The sequence below is a fragment of the Bos mutus genome, chromosome 3 (genome assembly GCF_027580195.1).
Source record: "Bos mutus isolate GX-2022 chromosome 3, NWIPB_WYAK_1.1, whole genome shotgun sequence".
NCBI classification, from domain to species: Eukaryota; Metazoa; Chordata; class Mammalia; order Artiodactyla; family Bovidae; genus Bos; species Bos mutus.
In genome coordinates this window covers 102,525,961-102,553,393 of record NC_091619.1, presented here as the reverse complement: position 1 = coordinate 102,553,393, position 27,433 = coordinate 102,525,961, and the positions used below count along the sequence as shown (strand labels likewise).

The 27,433-nt window shown below is 41.4% G+C and overlaps 1 protein-coding gene across 1 annotated transcript in view; it reads right to left on the bottom strand.

Moving 5' to 3' along the window:
- The window catches only part of CCDC30 (coiled-coil domain containing 30), a 138,485-nt gene that overhangs the window by 28,751 nt on the left and 82,301 nt on the right, over positions 1 to 27,433 (bottom strand). The window contains exons 9-12 of the mRNA XM_070368268.1: positions 16,856 to 17,035; positions 13,320 to 13,529; positions 11,299 to 11,453; positions 6,474 to 6,636 (exon numbers count right to left, since the gene is read on the bottom strand). Coding sequence (XP_070224369.1) covers positions 6,474 to 6,636; positions 11,299 to 11,453; positions 13,320 to 13,529; positions 16,856 to 17,035 — 708 coding nt within the window. The remainder of the gene's footprint in view (positions 1 to 6,473; positions 6,637 to 11,298; positions 11,454 to 13,319; positions 13,530 to 16,855; positions 17,036 to 27,433) is intronic.

Here is a 27,433-nt window from a genome sequence, read left to right as displayed (position 1 = left end):
AGCACCATGGAACCCAAAATGCAACTGAGGTTCAGAATTCAGAGTGGGGACTTGAGGAAGTAAGGGGGGAAATGGGAGTTTGAACACACAGAGTGTCTTAGAGTGTGTTTGCAGAGACTCATTGGCTCAATATAGGTTTCACAACGGATCTAGTGGGTCTGTGAAGCTCCTCAGTTTGTGAATTTCCCAGTTCTTGAGTGTGCAGTCAGCCTAGACAATATGGAAGAGCAGATTCTCCTTGCTGGCTTTCCAACCTGAGGCATGAGGGCTATTGATGATAGAAGAGGCCAGGTTCTTAGAAAGCCTCTTCTGAGTCTAGAGTCAGCTTATACCACCTTTGTTCCTTCAGCCCATTTATCAAGCAACCACCAAGGCTGTCAGGTTTTAGTGGTGCCCAAAGCAAGACAAAGAGCCGCGCTGTGCCAGGCTGTGGTGCAAACTGCTCTGCCATTTGGGCTTTATGATCCAGCAGACCCAAATATGCCCCAAGTTTCTGTGGCAGATGAGGAAACAACACAGAGCCTCTGGAAAGCTTTAGTTTAATCTTAGGATTTGGGAGGACAGTCATCTCTCCTCTCAATCACCTCTCATGGTTGGCCACAAGAAAGAAAGGGTCGAGTAACCTGAGCTGCCCTTCCTGAAACGAGGTGTTCTATTATCTACTGAGCATTGAGTTGGGCATGGGCAGTAGTACTCTGTCCTCAAACAGATATGCTATGGAAAATACTGAGCAAGCTGCATGAGCAGGTGATACTTACTTCTATTGTATCACCACCTCTCTCAACCCAAACCTATGGCCTCAAGGGGAGTTATGTATTACCAGTTGGCCAAGAAAGAGTAATTTGGGCCTGATGTACTTATGATTCTGTACAAAATATGGCAACCAGTTGAAATAGGGCTGCTGTGGTATGATAGCCCCAACTGAGGGGTGGTCCTTCAGACCAGTGGGAAGGGAAATCTCAGTGGGCAAAGTCTGTGTTCACTTTGCCTGGAAAGAGAGGCGTCCAGAGGCAGGGACCGATGCTAACTCACAGAAAGTTTCTAATAGTTTGGCCAGATGATCAGGGATTTGGAAAGAATAATATTGGAAGATTGATGAAATGTGTCCTACTGGTGGAAATGTTCCGTGCCTGCACTCTCCAGCAGGGTGGTCACTAGCTGTATGCAGCTACTGAGCACATGAAACGTGCCTAGTATGTCTCAGGAACTAAATTTTTAATTTAAATTTAGATAGCCACGGTGGCTAGTTGACACAATATTAGACAGCACAAGCCTAGAGTGTGAACATATTGTGCCTCATGTGCTTTTCCACAGCAGAGGGCTTCTACAGAAGAGGTGGCCCTCAGTAATCAAGTGGAAAAAAACCAGTACATTCTGTAGATGTCACTTAGCCTCTTTTTCTATCCTTTATGTGCTCACTCATTTCGGCTCATGTACAAAGTGGACAAGGGGTTACCAAGGCTAATCTACTCAACTTGCCAAAAGCAAAGATCAGTGTTGAGCTATTGATATGGGACCATCCACTGTGGGGAGGGAGGGGGTGGTGGAGACAGTCAACGGATAGTAGGTTTATTATACTGGACCTCTTCCACCACGGAGAGAACAACAATTTGTCCTCAGTGAAAGGGACACTCATTTTAGACAGGGATTTTCTTTCTCTGTCCACAGTGCTTTTGCCAGGACTACCATCTGTGGGCTTTCTAAATTCTTTATTTCCTGTCATGATATACTACTACTCAGCATAGTTCCTGAACAAGAAAATCATTTTAAGGTAAGAGAAGTGAAACAAAGTCTCAGTCATTGCTCTCATCATATATCCTACTATCCGGGGAAAAAAAGACTCAAAAACTGCAAAACAGTGGAAAGACCTATGGAAGATGTAGGTATGATGCCGACCAGGTGACAACATCTTCTGAGGTCCTGTGTTGTCCTATAAGATGATGTCTAAACCTTCAACCAGTGATTGAAATATGCTGTGGTCTCTTTCGGAGCCAGAATATGGGAAAGAAACCAAGAGCTGGAATGGGAATGGCTTTTCAAACCTATATCCCAAAACATGTTTATTGGTAGTTAATTTATTGTATTATTGGTAGTTAATTTATAATTAAGTTTTTAAAGTTAGTACATCCATGTGGATTGAGACTGAAGAAGTAGCAACTACATTATCCAAAAATGACCACGGATACTACTGGGACTTTCAGAAGTTAAGTGTATCAATGAAACAGGAAGCAGGGCACAACCTTTAAAAGAATGACATAACTGTTGAAGATATGAAAAAACTGGTTGAAACGATTAGGGTCAAGATGGCAGAAGATTTAATTTCCACTAGGCCTTGAGCCTCATTATATGCTCACTGTAATTAGGTAAGTGATACACCCACAGGTGCCAGACCATTCCAAGGCCAACCATAAAAGGCAAAAAGGGGTCAGTGGGTATGGCCCAATTATGCCCCTTCTCCAAAATGGTTGGACTCATCTTCCCATCATTCAATTCAGTTCAGTCACTCAGTCATGTCTGACTCTTTGCAACCCCATGAATCGCAGCATGCCAGGCCTCCCTGTCCATCACAAACTCCCGGAGTTCACTCAGACTCAAGTCCATTGAGTCAGTGATGCCATCCAGCCATCTCATCCTCTGTCGTCCCCTTCTCCTCCTGCCCTCAATCCCTCCCAGCATCAGAGTCTTTTCCAATGAGTCAGCTCTTCTCATGAGGTGGCCAAAGTACTGGAGTTTCAGCTTCAGCATCATTCCTTCCAAAGAAATCCCAGGGCTGATCTCCTTCACAATGGACTGGTTGGATCTCCTTGCAGTCCAAGGGACTCTCAAGAGTCTTCTCCAACACCACAGTTCAAAAGCATCAATTCTTCGGCACTCAGCCTTCTTCACAGTCCAACTCTCACATCCATACATGACCACTGGAAAAACCATAGCCTTGACTAGACGGACCTTTGTTGGCAAAGTCATGTCTCTGCTTTTGAATATGCTGTCTAGGTTGGACATAACTTTCCTTCCAAGGAGTAAGCGTCTTTTAATTTCATGGCTGCAATCACTATCTGCAGTGATTTTGGAGCCCAAAAAAATAAAGTCTGACACTGTTTCCACTGTTTCCCCATCTATTTCCCATGAAGTGATGGGACTGGATGCCATGATCTTCGTTTTCTGAATGTTGAGCTTTAAGCCCACTTTTTCACTCTCCACTTTGACTTTCATCAAGAGGCTTTTTAGTTCCTCTTCACTTTCTGCCATAAGGGTGGTGTCATCTGCATATCTGAGGTTATTGATATTTCTCCCGGCAATCTTGATTCCAGCTTGTGCTTCTTCCAGTCCAGCATTTCTCATGATGTACTCTGCATATAAGTTAAATAAGCAGGGTGACAATATACAGCCTTGATGTGCTCCTTTTCCTATTTGGAACCAGTCTGTTGTTCCATGTCCAGTTCTAACTGTTGCTTCCTGACCTGCATACAGATTTCTCAAGAGGCGGATCAGGTGGTCTGGGATTCCCATCTCTTTCAGAATTTTCCACAGTTTCTTGTGATCCACACAGTCAAAGGCTTTGGCATAGTCAATAAAGCAGAAATAGATGTTTTTCTGGAACTCTCTTGCTTTTTCCATGATCCAGCGGATGTTGGCAATTTGATCTCTGGTTCCTCTGCCTTTTCTAAAACCAGCTTGAACATCAGGAAGTTCACGGTTCACGTATTGCTGAAGCCTGGCTTGGAGAATTTTGAGCATTACTTTACTAGCGTGTGAGATGAGTGCAATTGTGCGGTAGTTTGAGCATTCTTTGGCACTGCCTTTCTTTGGGATTGGAATGAAAACTGACCTTTTCCAGTTCTGTGGCCACTGCTGAGTTTTCCAAATTTGCTGGCATATTGAGTGCAGCACTTTCACAGCATCATCTTTCAGGATTTGAAATAGCTCAACTGGAATTCCATCACGTCCACTAGCTTTGTTTGTAGTGATGCTTTTTAAGGCCCACTGGACTTCACATTCCAGGATGTCTGGCTCTAGGTCAGTGATCACACCATTGTGATTATCTGGGTCGTGAAGATCTTTTTTGTACGTATTCTTGCCACCTCTTCTTAATATCTTCTGCTTCTGTTAGGTCCATACCATTTCTGTCCTTTATCGAGCCCATCTTTGCATGAAGTGTTCCCTTGGTATCTCTAATTTTCTTGAAGAGATCTCTAGTCTTTCCCATTCTGTTGTTTTCCTCTATTTCTTTGCATTGATCACTGAGGAAGGCTTTCCTATCTCTTCTTGCCATTCTTTGGAACTCTGCATTCAGATGCTTATGTCTTTCCTTTTCTCCTTTGCTTTTCGCTTCTCTTCTTTTCACAGCTATTTGTAAGGCCTTCCCAGACAGCCATTTCGCTTTTTTGCATTTCTTTTCCATGGGGATGGTCTTGATCCCTGTCTCCTGTACAATGTCACGAACCTCATTCCATAGTTCATCAGGCACTCTATCTATCAGATCTAGGCCTTTAAATCTATTTCTCACTTCCACTGTATAATCATAAGGGATTTGATTTAGGTCATACCTGAATGGTCTAGTGATTTTCCCTACTTTCTTCAATTTAAGTCTGAAATCGGTAATAAGGAGTTCATGATCTGAGCCACAGTCAGCTCCTGGTCTTGTTTTTTCTGACTGTATAGGGCTTCTCCATCTTTGGCTGCAAAGAACATAATCAATCTGATTTCGGTGTTGGCCATCTGGTGATGTCCATGTGTAGAGTCTTTTCTTGTGTTGTTGAAAGAGGGTGTTTGCTATGACCAGTGCATTTTCTTGGCAAAACTCTATTAGGCTTTGCCCTGCTTCATTCTGTATTCCATGGCCAAATTTGCCTTTTACTCCAGGTGTTTCTTGACTTCCTACTTTTGCATTCCAGTCCCCTACAATGCAATTACTCAGTCCATAGAAACTAACTATGCCATAGTTCTGGCCTTCTTGCCTTCTGAGATGGTCCATACTCTGCCTGTAGAGTGTCTTTCTTTCAGAGCCACTCTGGCCTTTTAAGTCAGACCACAGTCTACCTATGGAATGTGTATCTAAGTAAATCCACTTCTTACCTATCACTTTGTCTCTCACTGAATTCTTTCTGAGACAAGACAGAAGAACCTGAGTTTCATTAAGTCCTGAGAACACGTGTGTGATCTCAATGAAGACAACGGGTTCAAGCCCCAATCCGAGTTGTGCTGTTTCACCTTCATTTGCATGAGTGACAGCGCATTCTACTCAGTGGAAGCATACTATTCTTGTAGTTTATAAAGTTGAATATGGGTGAAAGGGTTTGGATGGAAGCTGCTTATACAAAGTAAACTGTGACACTGCTCACCAGGACCCTTACTTTTCTAAGCTCTCCCCTGTGCTGCAAGATTGCAAGTCTGAAAATGACATTTCCCAAACTCCATTGACAGCAGGGTTTCAGTTTGGTTTCTGCAAATCAGAGGCACGTGCACACAGTTTGGAAAGCGTGGGGGAAAGCACAGAAGAGCCACCATGCTCCTCTTGTGCTACTGTAAGCAGACAGGGTAGGGAGTCTCCAGAGAAAGAACCAGGCATCATTTCTTGACATAAGAGAAGACAGTTTTGGCTTACTCCATTTTGTGATCTAAACCTGGCCACAATGCTTGTCCCTGAACAGGTCTCAGTAGTTAATGATTTTAAGGGAAGTGAAGAAGTGCAAGAAAAAGCAAAAGCAGTCAAGAAACAATAGTTCAGTGGTAAAATTAGCCCTAGTTCCTCCTCAAGGGAAATACATAGCAATCTGATCCATGTCTTTGAGTTCAGCAGGAACTAAGGCCCCGCTTAGGTGGAGGACAGAAGGATGATGTTGACCCTCATGACTTCTATCAACTAAAGCCTGGACTCTGGACCTTTGCCCCAATTCTATGCTGAATTCTCCTTTGCTCAAGCTCCTTCATAAATACCCATGTATCCTTAGCTTAAAACTTCCCCAATTTTGCTGTTTGAGGAGACACTGCTTTGGGAAAGATCCCTGGTGTTTTCACTTGCTGCAAATAAATCCTTTCTTCTCCTGATCTATTGACTTGGCTGTGTCTCTTGGCTTGACACCCACCAAGAGGCAAATCCAGTTTCTGGTAACACTATCAGGTAGATGAAAGAGGGAAACTTTTGAAAGGGCTTTGGGAGAGTTCCTGCTAATCTCCTACAAGGGTTGGTTTCCCTGTGGTTTCTGAACTTCTGGATTTACTGAAAGCTAGCAACAGTTCTTGCTGACCTACTCACCCCTACCTCTCCCTTCCAACAGTTTCGTAAGCATGTTATTCCCTGTGTTAAATTCCTTCTTGCTTGAAATATCTAGAGTAGATTCTGCTTCCCTGTCTGAATCCTAACTAAACTTAATGGGTAAAGTGCTAGGCATTCAAGAATTATTAGCTCTTATTAACTATTACTTATTAGGTCTAAGGGAACAGGAAAACAGAAGCATACGTATTTGTCTTCTTACCTCATCAGATTTTCTTTTTTCATTTTCCAGTTCTTCAAGTTGGGCCTTTTGTTGCTGAAGTTTGATTTGTTGCTGAACACTGGTCATTTCCAATAGACTCTCTTTTTCCTGTAAGATTTTCACTTGCGTCTGTAGCTCATTCAAATTCTGGTCTAGGAGTTTCCTTAAGGCAATTAATGTACATTAAATCACACTTTGAATTGCAAAGCTTTGCAAAAGAAACTCTTTGACCTAAAATTGTTAGACTGGGCATAGGGGAATTTTTTTGTTCAGTGAGATAAAGTAGCGGTCCATAATGGGCCAACATCAAAGCAATCTCCTTTGTGATGGAAGCTTTTCTTAGTTTTCTCTTTTTCAAAAACTACCCTAAGAAGAAATAATTGTCCTTATTTCACAGAGGAAGGGAACTCGCCAACCAACTCATTGGAAAAGACCCTGATGCTAGGAGAGACTGAAGGCAAAAAGGAGAAGAGGGCGGCACAGGATGAGAAGGCTGGATAGCATCACCAACTCAATGGACATGAACTTGGGCAAACTCCAGAAGATAGTGAACGACAGGGAGGCCTGGTATGCTGCACTCCATGGGGTCACAAAGAGTAGGACACAACTTAGTGACTGAACAACACCACCACCGAGGAAGCTGTGGCACTGAGAGGCTTAATTAACTTGCTCCAGGTTGCACAGCTACAGCAAGATGGAAGTAGGGCTCTAATTCTGAATTCTATAGTCCTTCTGCTTGTCCACACTATTTTATGAGTGGAATCCCTTCATCTCCTTGCTTTAATAAAGGGCTATCAGTTACAAACACTTGATACTAATGCACATGTGTTAACACTGCTGTAACGTTCTCCTTTACTCTTAAGAAAAAGTCCAAATTCTTTTTTGGACTTGTGGGATCTAAGTGCACTCATCTCACACGCTAGTAAAGTAATGCTCAAAATTCTCCAAGCCAGGCTTCAGCAATACGTGAACTGTGAACTTCCTGATGTTCAAGCTGGTTTTAGAAAAGGCAGAGGAACCAGAGATCAAATTGCCAACATCCACTGGATCATGGAAAAAGCAAGAGAGTTCCAGAAAAACATCTATTTCTGCTTTATTGACTATGCCTAAGCCTTTGACTGTCTGGATCACAAGAAACTGTGGAAAATTCTGAAAGAGATGGGAATCCCAGACCACCTGACCTGCCTCTTGAGAAACCTGTATGCAGGTCAGGAAGCAACAGTTAGAACTGGACATGGAACAACAGACTGGTTCCAAATAGGAAAAGGAGTCTGTCAAGGCTGTATACTGTCACCCTGCTTATTTAACTTCTATGCAGAGTACATCATGAGAAACGTTAGGCTGGAAGAAGCACAAGCTGGAATCAAGATTGCCGGGAGAAATATCAATAACCTCAGATATGCAGATGACACCACCCTTATGGCAGAAAGTGAAGAGGAACTAAAAAGCCTCTTGATGAAAGTCAAAGTGGAGAGTGAAAAAGTGGGCTTAAAGCTCAACATTCAGAAAACGAAGATCATGGCATCTGGTCCCATCACTTCATGGGAAATAGATGGGGAAACAGTGGAAACAGTGTCAGACTTTATTTTTTTGGGCTCCAAAATCACTGCAGATGGTGACTGCAGCCATGAAATTAAAAGACGCTTACTCCTTGGAAGGAAAGTTATGACCAACCTAGACAGCATATTAAAAACAGAGACATTACCTTGCCAACAAAGGTCTGGATAGTCATGGCTATGGTTTTCCCAGTAGTCGTGTATGGATGCGAGAGTTGGACTACAAGGAAAGCTGAGTGCTGAAGAATTGATGCTTTTGAACTGTGGTGTTGGAGAAGACTCTTGAGAATCCCTTGGACTGCAAGGAGATCCAACCAGTCCATTGTGAAGGAGATCAGCCCTGGGATTTCTTTGGAGGAATGATGCTGAAGCTGAAACTCCAATACTTTGGCCACCTCATGCGAAGAGTTGACTCATTGGAAAAGACTCTGATGCTGGGAGGGATTGGGGGCAGGAGGAGAAGGGGACGACAGAGGATGAGATGGCTGGATGGCATCACCAACTCAATGGACATGAGTTTGGGTGAACTCCGGGAGTTGGTGATGGACAGGGAGGCCTGGCGTGATGCGATTCATGGGGTCACAAAGAATCGGACACGACTGAGCAATTGAACTGAACTGAACTGAGTTCTCCAACCAGGGATTGAACCTGGGTTCCTTGGCAGTGAAAGCATGGAGTTCTAACCATTGGACCACCAGGGAATTCCCCCAAATTCTTTAATATGACTTGTGAGCTAACTTACCTTTCTAGCTCCATTTTCTTGCCACTTCCTCTACCCCCCAAACATTTTGTTCCAGGCAAAATGAAGATTTTTCACTTCCCAAAACAAGTCATCCTCCACATTTATTAATCCCCTGCAACTCCAACCTTGTCCCTAGCCTCCTCTTCCAGGTCTTCCTTTACCTGGTATTTTCTACTTAGCTTTCCCATAACAACTACTTTATTTTCAACTTGCATAGTTTTCTTTGAGGAAGGCTTTCTTGAGCTTCCTGGACCAAATTAGGTGTCCCTGCTATGTGTTACCTGAGCATACTAAATCTCCTTTAGTATAACCCTTCTCATACTTCGTTATAGTTGCAAAGTCTTATGTGTCAGCATGGTGGTGGTGGTGGTGAAGTCACTGAGATGTGTCTGACTCTTTGTGACCCCGTGGACTGTAGCCCACTCCTCCGTCAAAGGGATTTCCCAGGCAAGACTGGAGTGGGCTGCCATTTCTCCATGAGATCTTCCTGACCCAGGGATCTAACTCACATCTCCTGCACTGGCAGGTGGATCCTTTACTGTTGAGCCACCAGGGAAGCCCCATGTGTCAGGATATTAATTACAAAATATTTTATATCAGCAAAAAGTTTAAAAATATTTTATACAAATTATGATATAGCTGTGTAACAAAATGCTATACAACCATGTAATATTATGAAACCATAAATCCATAACAGAAGAACAGATGGAAAAGCACAATATTTGGATATTAAACATATTTTTATTTAAGCAGTATGTGTCAAAGAGAAATTTTAAAATTACTGTAAACTATATGTGTTTTACAGGGCTTCCCAGGTGGCATAGCAGTAAAAAAAAATCCATTTACCAATGCAGGAGACCCAAGAGAGGAAGGTTCAATCCCTGGGTCAAGAAGATTCCCTGGAGTAGGAAATGGCAACCCACGCCAGTATTCTTGCCTGGAAAGTTCTACGGGCAGAGGAGCTGGGCGGGCTGCGGTTCACAGGGTCTCGAAGAGTCAGACGTGGCTGAGCGAGGGAGCACGCACCTGGTGACAGCTCCCTCGGGCTCTCTTGAACCTGGAGCTCCTAGTGCTATTTGTCCTTTAGAAGTTGGTTTGCCATTCATTATTTTTGTTTTGCCTCATTGTATGTCTGCCCTAGGGCTTTCTCTAACTTTGTGAGCAGTGCTTTAAAAGGTATACTTACTGTAGTTTATTCAGGAACTAGCTGTATTAAAACAGGAGAAGGGTGTCATCTTGGTAGAAGCGGCAGTGAGACCTGAGTGAATTCACTATTTACTCAAACATTCAGATCAACATATTTGCTAAGCACCTACTGAGTGTTGGGCTCTACGCTAGGGGTTTCTTTTCTTTTCTGACTGTGCTGAGGCGCAGCATGTGGGATCTTCGTTCCCAGACCAGAGATCGAACCTGCAACCCCTGCAGTGGAAACATGGAGTCTTAACTATTGTACCTCCAGGGAAGTCCTATACTAGAGGTTTCAATTAGAGCTGAAAGTAAAGCTTCTGAGGCTTAACAATTTATGGGAATGGCTATATATCTTTTCAGTAGTTAAAACTACTAAGTAGTTTCTTAAGACACATGTTCTGAGTGCCACCGAAGTGCCAATATTTATACTGTCTAAATTTTAAAATTTTACTAATCTTTATCAATTTTGCCAGCTACATTTTTTATGGAGTAGTAACATACATATGACAATATGCCCATGACTTGAAGTTTAGGGTATATAAGATCATTTTAGTAAGAATCCTAATAATAATCAAAACTCTTCTAGAAAAAAACATGACAGCTGCTAACTACTATCAGCTCGTTAATGATTAAGATGCCTATAAAGTACTTGGATCTTCTTTAGAGAAAATCAGCTGATAAATACAAAACAGCAACCGCATTCTAGTCTGCATTTTTGTGCCAATCGTGTTAAGAATTAGAAAAGCAGATCCCAGGGGATCATATTTCATAGGCCATCCGTTCATTCAAGAAGATTTACTGGTGCGCCAAGCATGTTCCAGAACAAGACATAATGCCTGCCCTTGAAAATTCCACACTCTAGTATGAAAGGCAAGCAAGAAAATAAACAATCAGAATATAGTGATATATACATATATTATGTATGTATATGTATATATATATATATGTATATTTATACACACACACATACACACACATACATATATATCACCACGTATAGATGTGGGGCTTCCCAGATGGTGCTAGTGGTAAAGAACCCACCTACCAAAGCAGGAGATGTAAGAGATACTGGTTCAATCCCTGGGTTGGGAAGATGCCCTGGAGGAGGGCATGGCAACCCACTCCAGTATTCTTGCCTAGAGAATCCCATGGACAGAGGAGCCTGGCAGGCTATGGTCCCGAGGGTCGCCACTTGGCACGTACCCACACATGTACACATGCGGTTTTGTAACTGAGTTTACTTCAGTGGGGACGCAGAGGAAACGCAGCGGTAAACTGACACTGCTCGTAAACTTGGGAGTGGTTACCCACAGAAAAGTGACATCTTGGCTCCTCTTACCTCTTCTGTTGTTCTTCCTGATATTGTTGCTTTATTTTAGCTTCATTTTCTATTGCTTCTTTTATCCTTTCCTCTAATTGCGTCTTCTCCAAAATACAAGTGTCTGTCAGATTGACTTTATGAGCATGTTCTAATTTCTGCTGCAGATCCAAAATCTTAAATGAAAAGAGTTTACACATAAAACTTTAAGTGTGACTTATTTTCCAATTAGGGAAATACCATATAGATAGCAAACAGTAGTACTAACATAAAAATCTCATCTGAAGAGTGTGACAAGATTTATTTTAATTTTAAAATTAAATTACTTAATTGTTGCAATACACAGTACGTTCACATAATTTAGTGTGTGTGGGTAAACTAAGCTACAAAATCTCCTTTCCATTCTTATATTGTCTTCTTTCCAGTTTTCCTCCACCAAACAGGTAATCACTGGTATTAGTTTCTTGTCCACCCCTCTAGAAATTGATTTATGTTTATATAAACAAATACTGGGGCTTCCCAGGTGACTCCATGGTAAAGAATCTGCCTGCAATGCAGGAGACACAGGAGACTTGGGTTCGATCCCTGGGTCAGGAAGATCCCCTGGAGGAGGAAATGGTAACCCACTCCAGTATTTTTGCCTGGAAAATCCCATGGACAGAAGAACCAAGAGGGCTACTACAGTCCATGGAATTGCAAAGAGTCGAACATGACTGAAGTGACTGAGCATGCATCTTGCATCCTGATACACGTGTGCAGCAGAATGCAGTAGAATTTCCCTAGTTTTTATGCCTAGTAGTAGAAGTGTTGGGTTGGTTGTATGGTATATATACATCTTTAACTTAACTAGATACTAATGCCAAATTGCTTTCTGAAGTGTCTATACTAGTTTACTCTTCCAACTGCAGTCAGAATATGCGATCCTGTTGCACAAAATCCAGTACCAATATTTATATTGTCTAAATTTTAAAATTTTACTGATCTTTATCAATTTTGCCAGTTACTTTTTTAATGGAATAATAACATACATATGACAATATGCCCACAACTTGCACATACTCAGTGACGTTTTACTTACATAACCACCACTTCCAGACCAAGATAAAAAATACTTCCAGCACCATAGACAATTCCCTCATGTCCCCCTCATAAGGATATCCACTATTCTATCACCATAGCTTGATGCTGCTGCTGCTGCTAAGTTGCTTCAGTTGTGTCCGACTCTGTGCAACCCCATGGACGGCAGCCCATCAGGCTCCCCCATACTGGGATTCTCCAGGCAAGAACACTGGAGTGGGTTGCCATTTCCTTTTCCAATGCATGAAAGAGAAAAGTGAAAGTGATGTCGCTCAGTCATGTCTGACTCTTCGCGACCCCATGGACTGTAGCCTACTAGGCTCCTCCATCCATGGGATTTCCCAGGCAAGAGTACTGGAGTGGGGTGCCATTGCCTTCTCCATCACCATAGCTTAGTTTTGTCTATTCTTAAACCTCATATAAATGAAATTACATAGTATGAACTCTTTTGTGCTGGCTTCTTTAGCTCAACATTGAGTTTTTGAGTTTAAGACAGATTGCTATCATCTAATTTTGATGTTTGCTTTACATTTATGTGGTTTGATGAAATGATTTATTTTTTACATAAGATTTGACTCTCAGACAAACCCACGAAGAAAATGTGCGCATGTTACACACTACTGCCACCTGGGGTTCAGCAGGCTAAAATGCAGGGGCAACATTTCAAAAGGATTCATTTCTTAACACCTATCCCTCCAAAAATTACAAACTAAAAATCAAATAGACAATCCAAATGACAGGAGACTAAATCCTTTAAAATTTGAAAGTATATAATGAAAGTTATTTAATCTCAGATTTACTGGAACTGTAGGAACAGGTGACATCAAAAGAGGAAAGCATAGGAGAGTAAAACAATCCTAGAATTTTATCGTTTGCCCTGTATCTATTTCTTAAAATCCTCAGGGAAACAGAATTTCAGTAGCAGTATCCAGGGCATGATATTTATTAAGTGTGAGGATAATTACCTTGTCTTCTGCATCAGCAACTTTAGATTTCTCCTGAGCCAGCATTTCCTGCAGGTTGTTCTGTGATTTAATGCTCTGAGCCTGTTTAAGTACTTCCAGCTCCAGTTCCCTGATTTTCTGCTGACAGTGCTTCCAGTCAGCCATAAGTGAACAGCACATCTTTGAGCTGTCTGATAACTTTTCCTGGGTCTGCTTGAGTTCAATTTTGATCTAGAGGTGGGTAATAAGGACAAGTGACAAAAATAAGCATGGGATGAATGTGGATGTGAGCCAGAATAAGCAGCTTTCAAAGAAATGTAGTCTCTCTCAAGAGCTGACAAATACCAGTGTCATGTGGCTGGTTACCTCTCTGGAGCTGCTGGCAGCTTGACAAAGGAATTTTCCTAAGAGTTTCTGTACATGCGTGGTCTAAATAGTTTCCATCCTTTTTTTCCTCCCCCAGTCTACTGGCTTTCAATCCCACTACTTCATGAAGCTATTTTTGCCAGGGGCAGTACTGCCTTTCCCACTGCCAGAATTTAAGTCCCTTGGGCAACTGACCTGTTAGTAGCAGTTCCTCCCTCCATCTCAGAAAGTTCTCCTCTCCTAGTCTGTGATACCCACCTCTCCTGGTTTTCATTCACCACTGCTGTTGCTTCTTGGTTTCTTCTTAGACTATTCGAGTGAACTCAACTTCTAAATATTAGTGGGTTGTTCTAGGCCTGCCTTGAAAGTGACGCATTCCCTCTCTAGATTCATTCTCATGATTTAAAAATACCACGTTTATGCCAATATATGCCAAAATGGAACACCTGGATTCTGTCCATATCGCCAAAACTGTCCTTCTCTTAGTCTTCCTGATTTCAGCAAGGGATGCCACCACCCACACTTTTGTTCGGGCTACTGACCTGAGAGTCACCCTTGAGGCTTCCTTTTCCGCCGTCGTAAGTCTATTCAGCACGTGCTATCACTCTACGCCTACAACACATCTCGTGTCCATTTTCGCCATTTGCGTCACCACCTCTGCTAGATCATCATCTCCAGCCTGGACCATGGCAACAGCACTGGTTGCACCACCTCCATTTTTAGTCCCTTCTCATCTGTTATCCGCACTGCAGCCAGTGTTCTTTTAAAAACATAAACTGAACCGTACTTTCTGAGTGGTATGTGTGTGTGTGTGCTCAGTTGCTTCAGTCATGTCCGACCCTTTGCGACCCCGTGGACTATAGCCCGCCAGTCTCCTCTGTCCATAGAACTCTCCTGGCAAGAATACTGGAGTGGGTTGCCATTCCCTTCTCCAGGGGCTCTTCCTGACCCAGGGATCGAACCCATGTCTCCTGCATTGCAGGCAGATTCTTTATTTCTGAGCCACTGGGGAAGCCTTCTGAGTGGTACATTTCCCAATAAAATGGTTTAAAAGCAACACATTTGCATTCTGGTTCCTTAGCCAGTCTTATAAGTATGCCTAATATTAGCCAGAGGCCCAGAGTTCAAACATCTCTCAGTGGATTTTTAAAGTTCTAAGTTTGCAAAGCTGAGTTTTCAAAGTGCCCCAAATTGAAGAGAGGGAAAGACAGAAATAGGCCTGGTACTAAATTCTGACTCCGCAATTTGTCAGCTTTGTCACCTTGAACAATTTTCCCATCTATAAAATGCTGACCCTTCAGGACTGGGAGGTTTATAATAGATAAAGTGGACAAGCTGTCATTATAAGGTAGCTGGCTATTGCATATAACTCTGCTTAGGTGCCTGACCTAAGGCATCAGCCCAAAGACCGAAGTCTCATCAATGAAATGGCCAAAATTTTATCCTACCATGAACGAGATTCAAAACAACAAAAAATACCTTCTGCTTTTATCAAGTTATCATTTACCCATCCTTGAAGGACTTGTTCATTAATCAACAAATACTGATATTTATAGAGTGCCAACCATATTTAAGATGTTATGATCTGTTGTTCTGGTCATTGTACCTTGACAAAGATGTAGTCAGAGTGGACAATTAAAATGATCTAAGAGAGGTGTTTGAAGGGAAAGGTAAAAGGTGTCTTGAAATGTGAGAAAGGTTTGAAATTTAATTTAAAACTACAAAGGCTTGAGAGAATATGATATTTAATATTCAAAAAACTGTGAATGCAGAGGGTAGAGAAGAAGTGTATCCAAAGAATCCTGGAATTCTGGACTTCTCTAGAAGGGCTTTCCTAGAAGTTTGAGATAAATGACTATTTGTTTTCCTCTATATCTCCCCTACTAGACTGTGAGCTCCTAAAAAGTAGGGACCTTTCTTAATCCATTTTTATGTCACTTTTTAAATAAGGTCATTGATCCTGCCATACCAGGGTGGCAAGCTTTTCATATAAAGGACCAGACAGTAAATGTTTTAGCCTCTGTGGGCCACATGGTCTCTTGTCAGAACTACTCATATCCGCTGTTGTAGTGCAAAGGCAGCCATCAGTAATATGTGAAAGAACAGGTATGGCTGTGTGCCAATAAAACTTTATTCACAGAAATAAAGGCAAGTCAAATCCTGCCTATGGAGTTTACCTATAGGCCAAAGTTTGCTGACCCCTGCACCAGGGGATAAGAATTGTGTCCATTTTGCCTATCATTAAATCCTCAGTATTGACGAGATGGCCTGCCTTGTGTTAAGACTGATGCTCAATAAATATTTGTTGAATGTTGAACTCCAGAATCTTAAATAGGGGCTTATAGAAACTAGGTCCCTAATATATGTTTACAGAATTGAACCATAATTACATTACATAATTACATAATTACAAAAATGACATTTTACATGGTGGTTTAGTCTGAACATTTTGTAGTTCATAACATTTAGATGAATCTGTGGGTCGTAGTTCTATACAGATTATTGTAAAAGAAGCGAGTTTGGGGGATGTTCCTCTAACTTTTTGATACACTCACGTCAAGAAGAACAATTTTGCTTTCTCATGGTTTGTACCTTGGGGCAGTTGATTTTTGATTCAACCAGTAATAATGAATGCACCTAGGGACTTCCCTGCAGGTCCAGTGGTTAAGACTTTGCCTTCCAACGCGGGGAGTACAGGTTCGATCTCTGGTCGAGGAGCTAAGATCCTACATGCCTTGGGGTCAAAAAACCAAAACATAAAATAGAAACAATACTGTAACGAATTCAATAAAGACATTTTAAATGGTCCATACAAAAATAATCTTTTAAAAAATGAATGCACCTACTAGGAATAAATATGTCCAGAGAGAGAACCAGGGAATTGCTACTAGAGATTTGGTTCAGGTCATCGAAATTATTAAGTGCTAAATGTCCTAGGTAATGATTTCAAAAAACTTCAAAGTTTTTCACATTTACAGCACATACGACCTTTTAGCAGTAGAGAAACAACTGAAGTGTGCACCTACTTGGTAAAGAGAAGTTGAAGGATGCAGCTACCAGATCGCTGACGCTGTCTACCCATCTGGGGACTCAATCATGAATTACCAAGTTGCAGAAGTTAGATTCCTTCATTCCTGGGGTCAGGTGAGCAGTTGAGACCCTTAAATGAAGGATACCCCCACTGGAATTACCTTAAGGCTTTCTTCCTGAAGTAAGCTATTATGTTGCTTTAAGTCCGAGTTCTTTCCTCGCTCATATCGAAGCTCTTTTTCTGCGGAGCTGCATAGAGTCTGGAGCCGGCGCAAATTCTGGTGAAGTTGTTGTACCTCCTCCTGCTGCCAGTATTTCCGTTTTTCCCCAGATGATGGATACTAAAAGAAACGTTTTACCAGGGAAATATGGACAATTTGAAAGAATGTTGGTAAAACATGGGTTCCAGCTGTCAGAATGTGATTAGTCACACGTAAATGTTTTTGGAGTTAGCTTCACTCTAACCAATTACTCTTTTTACATGTATGGCCAGTTGTACAAGTTCATATAATTTAACTCATACTAGAGTGAAAATATTGAAGAAGTTACGTGATCAAAAGCAATTAAGCATAGAAATTAACTTTATTATTTTTCACATTAATGAAGGGGAACAGAAGTGTGGACAGTTTTAGAGCAAAACATGCTTTAAACAGGGAGTACAGGGCTTCCCTGGTGGCTCAGAAGTAAAGAATCCGCCTGCCACTGCAGGAGACACAGGTTCGACCTCTGATTTGAGAAGATCCCACATGCCTGGAGCAACTAAGCCTGTGCACCACAGCTATCGAGCCTGCGCTCTAGAGCCCAGGAGCCACACCTACTGAAGCCCACACACCCTAGAACCCATGTTCCTCAACAAGAGAAGCCAATGCAATGAGCAACCCACACACCACAACTAGAGTGATTCCCCTACTTGCCACAACTAGAGAAAAGCCCTCACAGCAACGAAGACCCAACACAGTCAAAAATAAATAAATAAATAAAAATTAAAAAAATACAGGGAGTTCAAACCATCAATTTATGAAGGAGTGTGAATGTGTGTGTGGAAGCTGTGTGTGTGCACATGTGTGCGTGTGTGTAGTGTCTGTTGGTAAAGGGGAAGATGACATTTAGCAAGAAATACTAAATTCCTAGACTTCCTCATCGCTTTCCTTTTACTTCATGATTCTCCTTCAGTTACTTTTCAACAACACACTCTCCTGCCAGGCCTCTCTGGCACAATAAAACTCGTGACCAAAGGAGGAATTATTTAGATTTTCTAAAAGGTAGGCACATATAGGCGTGCTGAGTAGATAAAAAATTCAACCTTATTCAGCTCAATAGATAAGATACAATCTGTTTCCTGAGTCCTGGTCCAGTGTGCTTCCTGTTCAAGACTTTCTGAAAAGGTCACATCATTATTCTAGTTTATCTTGCTATAACAGAATTGCTGCAGTGAATTCCCCAAGTCCTGTTAGCCTTTCAGTTCTGGTCTTGGGTTAGTCAAAAAGGCAATCTGGATCCAACTTGTTTGTGTTGGAGCTGCAAGTGTCTAAGATTCTAGTTAGCTTTCTATGGATAAATGCACTGTTATCTAAACATGTTCAACTGATATTTATTCATTGTTACAGAAGAATAACTGATGGACATTCTAATTTTATCCAGTAGTCTAGAAGATTTGGTTTTATGTAAATGTATCCCCATGACTCAGATCTATTCTAGGGGAGCTATTACATTAAAGTTTTGGAGAGGGCAAGCCTAAGGGTCAATTCCAGATAAATTTACCACAATAATCTAAGAGAGGGGTTTCCTTGATGGCTCAGATGGTAAAGAATCTGCCTGCAATGCAGGAGACCCGGGTTTGAACCTTGGTTCAGGAAGATACCCTGGAAAAGGGAATGGCTAACCACTCCAGTATTCTTTTTTTTTTTTTTCACTCCAATATTCTTGCCTGAAAAATTCCATGGACAGAGGAGCCTGACAGGCTACAGTCCATGGGATCGAAGAGTCAGACATGACTGAGTGACTAACATTTTCATTTTCAATCTAAGACAGACACCTTGGGAAGGCTTTTGGGAGCCAGCTTCCCAGCCTTCTTTAGAAAATTAGCTTGACGTGAGAACTATGCGCTTTCTATGAGTCTGTCAGCAAGAGGAAGCAGATGACAAAATAGTTAAAAGGCCAGGCTGTAACAGAGACAGACCCAAGTTTCACCACAAAGTGTCATACTAGGCCAATTATTTAACCTCTCTAAAGCCTCAGTTTCTTCATCTATAAAGTGGCAACAATAATATCCTGCCTCATTGTATTGCTTAATATACACAGGGTATTAAGTACAGTGCCTAGGGCATAGTGAAAAATGTGAAACTACATATTAAATCTACAAAATTAAGACAGTTAACAGTGGTTCAAATGTGTTTCAAAAATAGTGGGAAAGTAATATCTAGAACTCAGCTATTGCAACCTCACCTGGAATACTGTTGAACAACAGAAATTAAGCCCTAAAGGTCATCAGCAGCCACAAATGATGTCACAAAAGACATGAGCAATGTAGCTCACATACTTACTCATAGTAGAAACTCTCACAATTTTTTTTACTATGCATTTGCCATTTATAAGCATTCTTTAAAGTTTAGGTGCTTACAGCTACCTAAATGTGCACATTATGAGATTAATAGGATGCAGCACACATGGAGAGTAGCAAAGTACCAGCACCATAATCTTGCAACATCAGTGAAATCTAAAAACTACGCACACACAGACACACACAAGGACTGAAAAGCAGGATGATCTATAGCTATCAGACCATCAGAGAGCTATACACACAGAAAGAGGTTCTGAAATTATCACTGCACAGTGCACTGTAGACAAAAATCCAACTAAAATGTATTTTCTGGGACTTTACCAGTATCAGTGGATAAGACTCCATGCTCCCAATACAGGGGGCCCGGGTTCGATCCCTGGTTAGGGAACTAAGATTCCACATATTGCAACTAGAGAGGCTGCATGCTGCAATGAAGATCAGTGCAGGCAAACAAACAAAAATAATAAAAAACAAATACATTTTTTAAAATGTGTTTTCTTCCTTGCTTGCTTAAAGAAGTAAATAAAATATTATGTGTGTGAATGTTTTGGGAAATGTGAATTTTAAAACACAAATATGTTATTTTTTTTCCCCATGAGGCCCATATCTACCTCATTTACTGTTGTGTGTACCTTAACACGGGGCCTGGCACATCACAGATACTCAGTTAATACTGGTTGAATAAATGAATAAGAATAACTTACATTTCTTTTAATAATCCAGATTCACTGTTATGAAAGAAAATTACTGTTTCTGTGGTTATACGGTATATAGATTTGTTCATTCACAAAAAGGCTATTTTCCCAGATTTCTCATAGAATTTTTATATATTTAATAGTTTTTTTCCACACACACACCCACCAAGTATTGAGAAAAGATTCTTCAAGTAATGGGAAAGGGTAAATTAGAGTAAATTAATAAATTAAGCTTCATGGCAAATAGATGGGGAAACAATGGAAACAGTGACAGACTTTATTTTGAGGGGACCACAAAATCACTGCAGATGGTGACTGCAGCCATGAAATTAAAAGACACTTGCTCCTTGGAAGAAAAGCTATGACAAACATATTCAGCATATTAAAAAGCAGAGACATTACTTTACCAACAAAGGCGCATCTAGTTAAAGCTATGGCTTTTCCAGTAGTCATGTATGGATGTGAGAGTTGGACCATAAAGAAGGCTGAGTGCTGAAGGATTGATGCTTTTGAGCTGTGGTGTTGGAGAACTCTTGAGAGTCCTTTGGACTGCAAGGAGATCCAAGCAGTCAATCCTAAAGAAAATCAGTCCTGAATATTCATTGGAAGGACTGATGCTGAAGCTGAAACTCCAATTCTTTTTGGTCACTTGATGCGAAAAACTGACTCCTTGGAAAAGACCCTGATGCTGGGAAAGACTGAAGGTGGGAGGAGAAGGGGGTGACAGAGGATTAGATGGTTGGATGGCCTCACCTACTCAATGGACATGAGTTTGAGCAAGCTCTGGGAGTTGGTGATGGACAGGGAAGCCTGATGTGCTGCAGTCCATGGGTCGCAAAGAGTCAGACACAACTGAACTGAACTGAATGAATTAACCAAGGTGTTAGTTCTCATACTCTAGATTTTATTATTCTAAAAGTTCACTGATCATTTTAAGCCCATAAGTAAACTTTAATCATCTTTATGACTACAGTGTTCAGCCTCCGCTCAAGCCTCCTACACTGGCCCACTGCCCCAAAAAAGGATTGTCTGAGTATGAAAATTCAACCTCTTTTTGACTATGTGATGTCATACTTCCTTTTGGTCTTCTGAACAAATCCAGCAACTTCCTTCTCATTCAAATGCATCTGAATCTCCTTTTCAGGTACACATTTTCCTTGTTTACTATGACTTGATTATTTTTCACTCTATAGCCAAAGCTCTTTTCAAGTATATTTTTGACTTCTTTTATTAATACTCTTCCTTGTTTTCTTGGACTTCCCTGGTGGCTCAGACAGTAAAGTGTCTGCCTACAATGCGGGAGACCCGGGTTCAACCCTGGGGTAGGAAGATCTCCTGGAAAAGGAAATGGCAACCCACTCCAGTATTCTTGCCTGGGAAATCCCATGGATGGAGAAGCCTGGCAGGCTACAGTCCATGCAGTCGCAAAGAATCGGACATGACTGAGCGACTTCACTTTCCTACTTTCACTTTCTTTCTTTCTTGTTTTCTAAATGTATATTGAATCACTCCTCAAATGTATATTATCAGTTTTTTTGAAGTTGCTTTACTTATGAGTTGGTTTACTTTTGAGATTCTCCCTCTGTGGATCTCAAAAGAATTCCTACAAAGGTGTGTGTAGGGAAATCTTAATTTGTACAAGAGGGAATCAGTAGAACTGAGGTAAAAGAATTGAGATATAGTTACTCCTTTTATTTCTCCTGCAAGCTGATTGCTAATAAATAGCAATTGTTTATTGTTCAGCTGCTCAGTCATGTCCGACTCTTTGCAACCCCATGGACTGCAGCATGCCAGGCTTCCCTGTCCTTCACTATCTCCCAGAGTCTGCTCAAATTCATGTCCATGGAGTCAGTGATGCCATCCAACCATCTCATCCTCTGTCACCCTCTTCTCCTCCTGCTCTCAATCTTTTCCAGCATAAGGTCTTTTCCAATGAGTTGGCTCTTCATATCAGGCAGCCAATTATTGGAACTTCAGCTTCAGCATCAGTCTTTCCAATGAATATTCAGGGTTGGTTTCCTTTAGGATTGACTGGTTTTGTCTCCTTGATGTTCAAGGGACTTTCAAGAGTCTTCTCTAGCACCACAGTTCGAAAGCATCAATTCTTTGGCACTCAGCCTTCTTTATGGTCCAACTCTCACATCCGTGTATGACTACTGGAAAAACCAAAGCTTTGACTATATGGACCTTTGTTGGCAAAGTGATGTCTCTGCTTTTTTAATACACTGTCTAGGTTTGTCATAGCTTTTCTTCCAAGGAGCAAGCATCTGATTTCAGGGCTGCAGTCATCGTCCACAGTGAATTTGGAGCCTGAGAAATAGTCTGTAACTGTTATCATTGTTTCCCCATCTATTTGCCATGAAGTAATGGGACCAGATGCCATGATCTTAGTTTTCTGAACGCTGAGTTTTAAGCCAGCTTTTTCATTCTCCCCTTTAAATAGCTATAGCCATATTTTAAAGAATTCCAAGTCTGTGGCCTTTTCCCCACCAAAACAATGTATTTTGTATATCAAGCTACGTACCAGGAACACAAAATGTGGCAGAAATCCTGCTGTCCCCTATTCCACCCGCCCAGTGCCGACAATGACAATCAATCAGCATTCTTTCCTACCGAGAATTCCTGAGCCTAAGAATCCTTTATAATAAAACGCATCAACGAATGGGATCAGCTGAGATTTTGATTGCTATTTATTAACATTCGGGGCATGGTTATGATATTGCTCAACAGATATATGCTAACAGTGATATTAAAAATTAAACCTCTATCCACAGCTGATCAGAGGAAATGGAGCCAGTCAGGCCTCATGTTTATCATACCTACCTGGAAACTACTGTCTTTTGTGGTATCCCCAGAGCTCTGAGACTGAAGGAGGCTCTGATTCATAAGGCTCAGCTCTTCTCTGAGCCTCATAACTTCCTCAGGCTGCAAGGTCAACTGCTGTTCTTCACCTCTCGTTTCTTGGTTCTGCTGTGAGTCTTCCTCCTTCCGTCCCTCTCTTGGAAAAGTGCCCTCCTTTACTGCCTTCTCTGGAATTTCCTTCTGCTTATTTTCTCCTAGTTCGGGACTTAGCATAAATATAATAATAAGAAAAACTATCAAAATGCTCCTTATAGTAGCAGAATATGGAGGAAAAATATGTACCAGTGAAGAAAGTGCTGCAGGCAAGATTTTTTTACCAGAATTCTACAGCGGAGCAGTTGTCTTATGCTTGGAAATAAACTTTAAAAACAAATCAGTCATATGTTTTTTTACTCATATGCAGGGAAATGACCCATCATAGGTTTTTGTTTACTGCTGCTGCTGCTGCTAAGTCGCTTCAGTCGTGTCCGACTCTGTGCGACCCCATAGACGGCAGCCCACAAGGCTCCCCCGTCCCTGGGATTCTCCAAGCAAGAACACTGTAGTGGGTTGCCATTTCCTTCTCCAATGCATGAAAGTGAAAAGTGAAAGTGAAGTCGCTCAGTCGTGTCTGACTCTTAGCGACCCCATGGACTGCAGCCTACCAGGCTCCTCTGTCCATGGGATTTTCCAGGCAAGAGTACTGGAGTGGGGTGCCATTGCCTTCTCCAGGTTTTTGTCTACAAGTGTAGACAAATAAGCAGTTTACTGAATTTTTCACTTTTTCAACTTTTAGTATGGCATTGGGCAGATATAGCTTATAAAGATTTTTTTTTTAATCACTCAATAAGCACCAGACACTTTGGCAAGCATTAGGGTTACAACAGGACAAAATCCTGTCCTTAAGGAGCTTACAATTTAGTGAGAAATAAGGATAAGTTAACAAGTGATTATATTAAGCTAGTAATAAGTAATTGGAGGCCTGATGGATGAGTTGGCACAAGCTAGGCAGATGTAAAGGTAGGGATGTGTGCATACTTGCCTGTGTGTGTATATGTTGAAGATGGGGGATGTTGGAAGACTTCATAAATAAGATAGGTAAAAGCCCAGAGGCAAAAGAGAGAGTGTGCCTTAGGAAGATTATTTGGAATCTGTGTGTCAGAAAAGTCAGTTGAGAGATTGTTATGATCTGCTTACTAACCAACAGTGACTAGAATAGGATGGTGGGCATGAAAAGGCAAAATGGATCCTATAGAGATATTCAGAAGACAGTATTGATAAAATCAGTCATTTATTGGGTGTGGCAGGTGAGGGAGAAAAGGGAGCAATGAGTGACACCTGGATTTCTGACGGGAACAAATGAGCAAGTGGATGGTAGCCCAAGAAGACAGAATGTAGGTATACACTGGAGAGATGCCTGGGGTGAAGATACAGATACAGAGGAATGTGAGCAGAAACCTTGGGATTAATGAGCCAGGGAGAAGGGGGAAAGTAAGAGGAAGAGGATCAATCTAGTCAGAAGCCTAAAGCCTTGTGAGGAACAAGCAGAGGAAAGGGGCCTGAAGAGCAAGCTCAGAAGCCAGAGTAGGGGGAGGAAAACCAAAAGGCTGTGAGCCACTGAAGCCAAGGGAGGGAACATACCTTCCATGGTTAGACAGCGTGAATGAAAAGTGAACACAAACAAGTCCATTTTGTTTTTATTCCATTAACCTTAAATTTGTTTCCGGTACCTTGGGGTCTAGCACAAGATGCTTCACAAGTTATAGTTGGTGCTCAAATTCTCTAAGAAGGCAATTTGGCAGTACATCAAGAACCATAAAAATGTTCAGATCTTTTGACTGAATAATAGCATACCAGTGAATTTACTGGTATAAAATAGTTGGCAAGAAGAAAAAAGCTGAATATATAATAATGCTCATAACCACAGTATTTAAAACAGTGATTAAGTGGAGACACAGAAATGGCTAAGATGATTAAAGATAAACCAACTTGAAAGTGGTATGCAGACTATTCATCAACATTAAATACTTAATAAAGTTGTGGAACAATGAATAATATATATATATATTGTGTGTAAACATCATACATATGGGAAAGGTATATACAGAAAAAAACTGGAAAAGAACACAGGAAAAATTTTATCTATTGAGTTTTTTTTCCTTTTAAAATTCCTTTAAAAAGCAGAGACGTTACTTTGCCAACAAAGGCCCGTCTAGTCAAGGCTATGGTTTTTCCAATGGTCATGTATGGATGTGAGAGTTGGACTGTGAAGAAAGCTGAGAGCTGAAGAATTGATGCTTTTGAACTGTGGTGTTGGAGAAAACTCTTGAGAGTCCCTTGGACTGCAAGGAGATCCAACCAGTCCATTCTAAAGGAGATCAGTCCTGGGTATTCTTTGGAAAGAATGATGCTAAAACTGAAACTCCAGTACTTTGGCCACCTCATGCAAAGAGTTGACTCATTGGAAAAGACCGTGATGCTGGGAGGGATTGGGGGCAGGAGGAGAAGGGGACGACAGAGAATGAGATGGCTGTATGGCATCACCAACTCAATGGACATGAGTTTGAGTAAACTCCGGGAGTTGGTGATGGACAGGGAGGCCTGGTGTGCTGCAATTCATGGGGTCACGAAGAGTTGGACATGACTGAGTGACTGAACTGAACTGAATATATTCAAATGATAAAAAACATGAGATAAAGAGTAGAATGTTTTAAAAATAAATTTCTGATAAAATAATGATTCCTTCCATCCTCCATAAACTCTTTTCCTTTTCCTACTCTCAAAGGAAGTCTTCAGACTGGGAAAATGCAAACATATACCTAATATTTTTAAAAAATGGAAAAACTGACTTCTGCATTCAGGAAGATAAAGAGGACATACTTTTCCCTATTTTTCCCAACAAGTACAACTAAAAACTCTGGACATTATATATAAAACAAATATAAGAAGACTCTGAAAAGTAGGAAGAAGTAAAATCAGCTGGGAACTCAGGACTTGAAGAATGACACGTCTATGAGTTTCCTGGGTATGCATATTGTAGCCGTGTATGTTCGCGACTTAGTGCTGAAGAAGCTGGCAACCCAGACAACACCAAGAAGTGTAGATGAAAGGGTTTTTACTCTGTACAGAGGACCAGGAAATGGACAACCAAGCAAGAAAGAAAACTTTTGGACATTATCCACTTTTCCCCAGCCAAATGTCATAGAAAAAAACTCTGGTTCTACCTCACTCATGTCAGCAAAGGTCAAGATGGGAGACCAAATTTCCACCTTCACCAGATATAAGAAGGTACCTCAACTCCTCTGCTGGGGATAGTGTCAGAGGCCAGTGGGAAGCAGGGGTTTCCATCTTCCAGGTAGTACTAGACAGGGGAATATGGACTTCCACCCCTACCTGGAAGTAAGGAGGTACCTTTCTCTCTATTGGGGTAGTTTCAGAGGAGGCCTAGTAGAGGGTCAGGACTTTCACCACTGCCCTGCTCATGATATCATGGGGGCCAAGTAGAGAGCATTAATAAGACATCCCTTCCGTCACAGTCAGTGCAGTACAAGTAGAGGCCTACTGAGGAGTAGTAACTCCTATCATTACCAGCAGTAATGAGGAGTCCTTCTTTCCTTGGGTGTTCACAGAGGCTGAGGGGGGAACCGAGACTTCTACTGTAACCTGGGGTAGTAATGAGACAATATACTCCTCTATGTCACCTGCCCCAGAGTGGAATCATAAGAAGCCAGCTAAACAGAAGATTAAATAAAACAAGGTGTAGAGTTTTATAACATAATACCCAAAATATTCAGATTTCATTCTAAAATTATTCATCATAGCAAGAACCAGAAATCTCAACTTGAATGAGAAAAGGCAACAATAGATGACAAACCAGGATGTCAGGATTATTTAAAAATATTTTAAATCAGACCTCATAAAGTAATTCAAAGAGCAATTATGAAAATTTGAAACAAATGAAAAGGTAGAAAGTCTGAAAAGAACTAGAAAGTCTCAGTAAAGAAATAGAAGATATAGGGGGCGGTCCTAAGATGGCAGAGGAATAGGAAGGGGAGACCACTTTCTCCCCCACAAATTTATCAAAAGAACATTTAAACGCTGAGTAAATTCCACAAAACAACTTCTGAATGCCGGCAGAGGACATCAGGCACCCAGAAAAGCAGCCCAGTGTCTTCGAAAGGGGGTAGGAAAAAATATAAAAGACAAAAAAAGAGACAAAAAGAGGAAGGGATGGAGCTCCGTCCCGGGAAGGGAGTCTTAAAAAAGAGAGAAGTTTCCAAACCAGGAAACACTCTCTCTCACTGCCGAGTCTGTGGCAAGCCTTGGAAGCACAGAGAGCAACATAACAGGGAGGAAAAATAAATAATCAAAAGCCACAGATTACAAGCCCAACGGTAACTCCCCCAGCGGAGAAGCAGCGCAGACACCTGTACCCGCCACTAGCAATCAGGGGCTGGGTAGGCTGCATTGCTTAGAGTAAGGACCGAGCCTGAATGCCCCGAGGGCAATCTGAGGGAACTAACTTTTTTTTTTTTTTCTAATTTTATTTTATTTTTAAACTTTACATAATTGTATTAGTTTTGCCAAATATCAAAATGAATCCGCCACAGGTATACATGTGTTCCCCATCCCGAACCCTCCTC